At 43.8% G+C, this 8,233-nt stretch overlaps 1 protein-coding gene across 4 annotated transcripts in view; it reads left to right on the top strand.

Moving 5' to 3' along the window:
- Positions 1-664: 664 nt before the first annotated feature.
- MAP3K7 (mitogen-activated protein kinase kinase kinase 7) overlaps positions 665-8,233 on the top strand; it is a 48,568-nt gene continuing 40,999 nt past the window's right edge. For 2 of the 4 annotated variants that reach the window (XM_040551594.1, XM_040551593.1), the window contains exon 1: positions 666-876. In XM_040551594.1, the coding sequence (XP_040407528.1) occupies positions 787-876 (90 nt within the window). In that variant the 5' untranslated portion in view covers positions 666-786. Of the gene's footprint in view, positions 877-8,233 lie in introns of all 4 variants that reach the window. The other 2 variants (XM_040551592.1, XM_040551595.1) reach the window with 2 other exon arrangements.

Below are 8,233 nucleotides of genomic sequence, written 5' to 3'. Positions count from 1 at the left end.
CATGGGCCGTGCCCGCAGCGAGCACCGTGCGCCCGGGGGGGGGGGCGGTGAACGAGGCCGGGGCAGGTCCCGGCCCGCCGCGAGATGGCGGCGGCACCGCCACAGCCCCGGGGCCCCGAGCGGGCAGGAAGAGGAAGCGGGGCCGGGGCCGGGGCCGGGGCCGGGGCCGGGGCCGGTCGCTCCCCCTGCCGGCGGCGGGCGGCGGGGCGGGGGGCGGAGCGGCGCGGCGGGGGCGGGTGTGCCGCCGCCAGGCCGTGGCCCCGCCGCGGCCGGCCGAGGAGCTGCGGCCGCTGCCGGCGCCTTTCCCTTTCCCGCCCCCTTCCCCTGCGCTCCCTCCCCCGCGTCCCGGCCCGGGGCGGCAGGAAGCGGCTCCCATGTCCGCGGCGGCGGCGCGGCTCTGAGCGGGTCCGTCCCCCCCCCCCGCACCGCCGCCGCCGCCGCCACCGCCACCCCCGGGGCCGGCCTCGGCCCCAGGGGCGCCCCCTTCCCTCCGCTGCGGACGCGCGGCCGTAGGCGGCTGCCGGGCTCCGGGGAGGCCGCGGCCTAGGGGGGGTGCGGGAGGGCGCGGGATGCGCAGCGGCGCCGCCGCCGCCGGGGCCTCCGGGGCCTCCGCCCGCCGCCACTGAGGCCCGCGGCCGCCGCGGATGCGGCCTCGCCCCGGCCAGGCCCTCGGCGCCCGGCGCCCCCGCGGAGGGCAGGAGCCGCCGGCGCGGAGCCCCGCGTAGCCCCGGGCCCTGCGCCCCCCGGCCTGCCCTGGGCTCTCGTCCCCCAGGTGACAGAGGAGGGATGTCCGCTGCCGCCTCCGCTGACATGATTGAAACCCCCCCGGTGCTCAACTTCGAGGAGATCGACTACAAGGAGATCGAAGTGGAAGAGGTGAGTGGCAGGGAGCACGGCCTCGCCCCCGCCGCGGCCTCGGGGAGGGACCGGCCCCGAGCGGCGCCTGGCGTTCACGGCCGCCCTCCCGGCGCCCTCCTCTGCCCTCACGGAGCGGGGCTCCCCCCCTGAGTGCCGGGGGGCTCCCCGGGGCCCCGCAGCAGAGAACAAAGGGGTTTGGGTGCCAGGGAACCGGCTTGCGCCAGCCCCCACGCGTGAGCCGGCCGCTGGGACGCGAGCGTCTCCCGAAGCGTGGTGGGCTCCTTCTGCTCCCTAAAAGTTTCGCCACCCGTTTTGGGATGGGTGGTGAACGCAGTTGTCAAACGCTTGCGCAGGAGGGAACTGCGAGTTCTGGTGTGCCCTGGGAATCTTTATTTCTGTATGCCTCTGCTTTCTCCTCCTGCCCTGCCACCTAACTGAATCGTTGTATATTTAGTCATTGTACCAGTGTTAATTGCCCAAATTTACAGCTCTGATAGCAGTAAGGACACGCATCTATCCTTTTTATTTATTTATTTATTTTGACACAAGCTAGTGATGTTGCACTCATGGATCTGTAACACTTCATCTGTGACTCGTGCCTGTTACCCAGGAAGTGGCATTCAGTGTAACAGTTGGAAGCAAGCATTTCTTCCTCATGGGTAGAAAGTTTCATAGTAAAAATACTGCCTTAAATCCTCTGGGTAAAGTACTGAATTTCTTACGGTCTTTTTTGTCTTCCTGGATTTCCCATGAAGCTGGTAAAGTTTGCATACTTTACTGAAAAGCTTAGTATGCATATACCACAGCGGTGTTTGAATCGCAGACACACACACAAAATATTTCTGTTGGATTTTTCTCCTCTGGTGAGGTCTCTACTGGCACGAAGCTGCTTCATGCAGATCCATACTGAATTTGATCAGGCCAGTTCATAGAGTCTAGTCCAAACAGACATCGAAGACTGCTTTGTGTTTTTATTTGCTGATTAACGTCTATCTCTTTTAGTAGCAATTCCCCTTTTGTTCCTAAAGTACTTATGTGGGAGTAAATTTAGCTTCTTATAGTAGCTTTTATAGGTATAACAACCATTAAAGTGGTTTGGTCATAATTATCGGAGTGGGCTCACATAGCCTGGGAGAGTTCGCAGAACATAAAATCTGTGGTATTTTAGTAGAACATCAGAACGCTTTTTGCTGTATTCAGATAGTGTCATGGTGTCTTCAGCTTCCACCATAGCAGACACTGGAAGCTTTCAGAAGATACTATCTTCCAAAATGTTGCCTTTTCTTCTGTGTATGGATATGGCAATGGTGGTGATTTTTTGACTCTGTCTGATCTTTCCTCTTCCCTTTATGCATTTAACTGTTGTAAAATGAGAGAATTTTATGGTGTTTGGGAACCGGAAGTATTTTCGCGTTTGATAATGTACTGACATTTTTGCAACACTTACTAATGGACAGGGATCAAATCGCATTCTTCAGGAGAAGTGGCTTTCCTCACCCACAGAAGAAAATAAAGTTCATAGGAATTTAACCATCATAAAAAGGTGCCCAGTGATGGCTCATAAAAGTGAGTAGCACATACACTCCGCACACAGCACTTTGAACAAAAAAAACACTATACAAATTTTTTATCCTCACAGCACCCTTGGGAAGACTGTCAGCAAGGACTGTATTGCCTTTTTGCATGTAGGAAACGTGGACTTGCAAAGCAAGTAATTGGCGTACCTAGAATTTGTCATTCTAAAGCTTAGTGTCCAGAGCGTGGCTGTGTCGTACATACCTGCCTAGCACCTGCGGGGACCGGAATGTATGTACAAAAATGTATGTAGAGATAATGCGTAAGCACTAAGTTAGGCCTTATTTAATGAGATGGCTATGTTGTCCTCAAAGTAGTATCTGTGTTGGAGATGACAAATCTCATGTAATATGAGCAAGGAAGCTTTGATGAATTGTCCTCTTCACGAGGAAAGCTGATGACAGCTGTTGTAGCATTTTGAGTTATGCTTTATATACCTGTCCTACCCGATACTCTTATTAGGCAATGGGGCTACCATAGTGCTCAACAGTCTGAATGTCATTGTGCAGTAAAAGAATTAAGATCTACCTTACGATAAAACAGGTTTAAGCATGGTTCCCAATTCACCTAGCTTTCCTCAACTGTGGTTGTTAACCTCTTATTCATGGTACGGTTTCAGAGCAGATAGACAACTTCACAATCATAACAAAACATACACTGTTGCTAAAAGTTTTCTGTGCTCACTGCAGATTCAGAAGTTTTCAGGGATTTTTAACTGGCTGTAAGGATTCAAAATGGTCAAATTTTAATGGTAAACTTCAGACATTTCAAAATGGAGTGTCAACAGATCTGCAGTGGAAACTCAAATGAATGCTTGTATAATCATAGCTTTGCTGTTGTATTATCAAGGCTGTCTTGTCAGCAGATAGCAGTTCCACGCTGCCACTGGTTTATTAATAGATATTGAAGTTCTGGAATACTTGCAGGCAGTGAGTCCTTGCTAATAAATGTGAGATCTATAAGTGCACTTTGATTTAGGTTTAGCTGAACACTGCTGGATAATATCAAGAATATACCATGTTTTGTTTTAGCTACCATGTATATGGCTGTATAGTGCAGCTATCCTGCAATATTAGTTCCCATAAGTCAAGCATGTCTCCAACTTCAGGCTGCCTTTTCATTTTTTAAAGTGCTTAGACTGAAGTAAAATGCAGAGATAATTATGAATGAGTTGGAGTCGAGTCAAGATTGATGTGACACGGGGAGCGTGTTCAAAACTAGAAGGGGAAAAACAACTTAAAATTTGTGTTCAACAGAAACGTTCCCTACTTTACCATGCATAATTTTGACTGTGTGTCTGCCCTTTCAAGTTTTCGTGTACTGGATCAATAAATCACTAGAAACCAGATAACTAAAACTAAGAAACCAAATAAGTAAAACTTAAGAATTTATCTGAAAATTTAATGTAGTTAAAATCAAGTTAACAATGAAAAGCCAAATAGGTCTATTTAAAAATCTTTTACTGAAGTCTAGCTTAAGTATTGTTTGCTGTTCTTCTCAGAGGAGCTTTCACATCTAAGCAACAGACAGACTTTGGTTTGAGTTGTTCTAGCAACTTGCTCCCTGCCACTCTTTCCTGAAAATCCACAGCCCTTCTCCATCGTGTAACTTGAGAACAGTCCCATACATGACCAAAACGTAGACCTCTTCATCACGTGATTTGTGTGTGTGCCTTAGATTGCACAGCCAAAAGATGCACGTCTGGTCTTGTATGCTGCGGCCCTGCCCAGTCGCTGCATGATGTAGACAGGTTGAAAACCATTGCCTCATTTGCCGAGTTGCAAGTTCCAAGTTGCAAGTGTCAGAGTGTGTAAATTACTTGAAAACTGTCGTTTAATGCTTTCCTGGTGTACTGTGATATACATTGAAGTTTGTATTCAGCAATCTATTTGAACAGCAGTTAATTCTAAGGGGATTTAAGGGAATGTTTTCTTTAAGATGAATAAGTAAGCTTTCTAAATATTTATTTTAGAAAACCTACTTAAGGTGCCAGCAACTAAGGAGATGCAATTTTTAGTTTGTTCACCTACATTAGATGTTTTTGAAGCAGTTGAATAATTTCATCAACTGTGCAAGAAGTGTGCTCAAATTTATGTATGTGTTCATTGAAATTATGGAGCAGAGAAGTTCAGAGGCAAATATATGAGGAATTCAGTGAGACAAATGTTTTTTGCTCTTTGCTTTTCTTTAGAGTAGTTAGTTAACTTTAAATGAAATGCAGTGACCAGGTATGTCCCTTACACTACAAGGCAACACTGGATTGTGTAAACTACTGCTGAACATGGCATTGTTACTACCTCTGTGTAAGACTTCATTGTTCTTATAGAAACAATCCATGAAGGATTGCGTCTAGTTGTAGAATACCTGTTCTGAAAACCTGCGCGATTGGAAGGAGTGTTGACAAGAACTACAAGTGTGAGTTGAGATCTGAATAATACTCTTGGATATCTGACTTGGGTATAAAAGGCTTGATTCTAAGGAGATAGGGGTGCTAATTAGGAATCCATCTGAAGTTAGTCAGTCTGCAGCTTCTCATCTTTTTTCAGAAAGTAAGCCTCTAAGGTGAAAATGTGGACATCCAGAAGCAAAGACAAAAATTGAGTAGATAGTGAAAGCATAAGCCAGAATTTCTGTGATTTAGTCTAAGTACATTTATGATTTAATTCAAATCATCGTTTAAATTTTGTTTAGTTATACCAGTGGAAGGTTCTCTTAATTCGTCTACATGAAAAACTAGCTGAAGTGTAGTGTGAATTTATAGCAGAAGTTACACAACATCAATTTCATGTGGATGAAATTTAGCTTGCAGTAAAACGTTCACAAATCAGTAACAGTCTAGTTAAACCATTAATGTAAGACTTTACATCTATTTCAACATGTAGAAATATGTTCGATGAATCAATTTGCATCCCCTAAAATATACTGATATTTCCCTCTCATAAGAATGCTTGGGAAAGAAACCTCGCAGGCTCTTGTATGCCAGTGGTGAAAGCAAGACACGTATTTATGAGATAATAACCAAGTTCCATGTCTAATGTGGCAGCTAAGGCCCCAAGTGAACGACAGTGTAACTGCTACCAGAAATAGGGGAGGGGGAAGGCCTTTCCCCGCGGAATAAAAACTTAAACAATGAAACAAACTTTGTGTGACCTTTTTTTTTATCCCAGCCAGTGGATTCCAGTAGTGCTTTACCAACTGTAGGATGATTATTTGTTTTTCAAAGACCAGTAGTTTTAGACTGTGCCAGACCAGCAAGCCAAACTCATATTGGAGTCCCTCACCTTGAGTTCCTCATTATCCAGCAATTTGTGTCTAAACCTAGAATCTCCTGTCTGAGCCGCTGTAATGGAACAAACTGATTCATACTAGAACATCAGACAAATCTTTTGTTAATATGGTTAAATTATTGTTAATTAAAATGAGTTTAATTCTTGAGACAGCCTCGTAAAAGGCTATGAGTATGTAAAAAGTTGGAATGAAAATGTAACCTAAGTAACTGTTATCTTTGCTTGAGATGCACACATTTCCTAGAAGGAGTGAGCTATCTACATGCAGAGAGTTGCATGTTTGGAGAGGTGAAAAAAAAATTCTGGAAACACCCTGATCTAGTGGGTGGCATCCCTGCCTATGGCAGGATGGTTGGAGTTAGATGATCTTTAAGGTCGCTTCCGACCCAAGCCATTCTGTGATAACATTCAGAACAGGTATGACAGTACTTTAGTACTCTATAAGCATGTTCTGCGGAAGTTGAAAAGAAATTGAAAGATTTTAACACAGCTAAGTAATAGTACAGTGTTGTCGAACTCCAGAAGATGATGCCTTGAACAAGGACTGCCTGTATCGCTTTGTGGCAAAGAGAAGTTAGGTATGTTTATTAAGAATAAAGTTGTTTTTTAATCAATGATTTTTCATTAAGTTTTTTTTTTCTTACAACATTTTGTATAGATTAAAGTGAAATTAAAACTAGATATGAAAACTAGGTGCTAGTGGGATTGCTTATGGTGTTTTTAGGGTGTGTATGAAGTTTTTTTCATTGCTTTATAAATCTTGGAAAGGGCAAGCAACGTTTTGAGTTGGGTTGAGCACCAGTAAAATAAACTTAACCAAAGACCTCGGCTGTAAGAATTGGCAGATCTGAACTCCTTCCTAAAAGTTCTGCCAGGATATTGGCCACAGTCATTTATGGCACAGGGCCGATTTGCTTCAACCTAGTTAATAAAGCATAGCAAATGCAGGGAAACTAAAGCTGGAATTTGAGGCTGGAATGATAGAAAATTTAGGGATATATTTAAGGGGCTCTAAACTGTTGTTCATGGCTTCTTTCAGCACTTTTTTATGCATGTCCTTTCCATATGTTGTACAGGCAGATGTGTGAAAAACTGAAAATATTAGTGTGTTTTTAGTACTGCTGCAACTCTGGTAGATAAAGAGAAGTTAACACATTTAAAATGTTTGTTTTCACAAAACACGGTCAAACTTTTTTTTTGCCCTCCATCGTGCATTGTGTCTGAAGCTTGAAAGATCCATGAGTTTCATTGGACCTTTCATTTCCAGATACGCCAGCAACAAAAGGGACAGACGTACTAACGATAATTTTGAGACTGCTGCCTGTTTGGAAGCACAGGTTTGGTTTTGTTTTGTTAATTTTGAACTGCTTGTCTTTCTTCCTATAATCATAAACAAAAATGTCATGTAGATACTGCAAATTATGAAGACAATTCTCCAAAGAATACTACTACGTATGCTGTCCAGGGAGCTATTGTATTTTATTCCTGCCTTGCGTATCCAGCAAAGCCTTTTTAGAAAGAAAAGCACTAAGTATACAACATGCAGATCTAAATGATATGGATTCTTCATGGAGAGGGATAAAAACTATTTCTGTGTCTTCATATTTTTGAGTGAATAGAAGACCTCTGCAGCTAATACAAAATCGAAACTCTGGAAGGATTAATTTCAACATTTGATAGGGGAATAGTATGCCCCTATAGTATAAACTTAGATGCATTTTTCTTGTTTTACTGGGAAAGTGTAGGGGGACCACTGTTCATGTCCCTTAGGACAAAATACATCCTTAACAGCTTAACATATCTGCAGTCTCTTATTTCCTGCATGATTTCTAGTCTACATACTTACCAGTCAGTATAGTCTACATACTTACCAGTCAGTGTCATGTATCTTTGTTTATGTACAGCATTTGATACTATTTGTACACAGGGGCAGAGGTAATGTTTGTTCCACGGATCTTGTATGGTTCATGTTCTTTAAATAAGGTTCTAAATACATTATCTAAATACAAATGGTGCTCTCTTTCACAATGTTGTTTTATCACACATTAAAATGTAACTTTACTGGTATGGCTTTTGTAGGGAGAGGAATACATTCATACATAGTTTTTAATCTATAAAGCTCTTTGAGCATTTCTGCCAGTTTAAAATGTGTTAGTGTCACGTATTAACTCAGTGATTCTTGACAAGTTCTTTCTGTTACGTGGGGTAGCAGAAGCACCAGTGTTATCCATTTCTAAACCTGTCATCTGCCCTGTATTTCCCTTTTCTTCTTGTAAGATATTTAAAGGGCCAAGGCCTTTTACCAAAAGAATGTGTTTATTTTTAGATCATTTTCCAAACATACACAGTGCTACAGATCAACTGCTGTTTATTGATTTGTTGTGTCAATAATTCCATTAACTGTGCTTCATATAATTCAGAATATGCGCTACTGCCCAAACATATGGTGTGGCACCAATAGCAGGGGACAAGAAGGAATGAGCATGAAGAAACTAAAGTTCAGGCAGAGCTTC

Source organism: Cygnus olor, chromosome 3 (genome assembly GCF_009769625.2).
Source record: "Cygnus olor isolate bCygOlo1 chromosome 3, bCygOlo1.pri.v2, whole genome shotgun sequence".
NCBI classification, from domain to species: domain Eukaryota; kingdom Metazoa; phylum Chordata; class Aves; order Anseriformes; family Anatidae; genus Cygnus; species Cygnus olor.
Note: the sequence above shows the minus strand (reverse complement) of the source record. Positions and strands in the feature narration are given on the sequence as shown.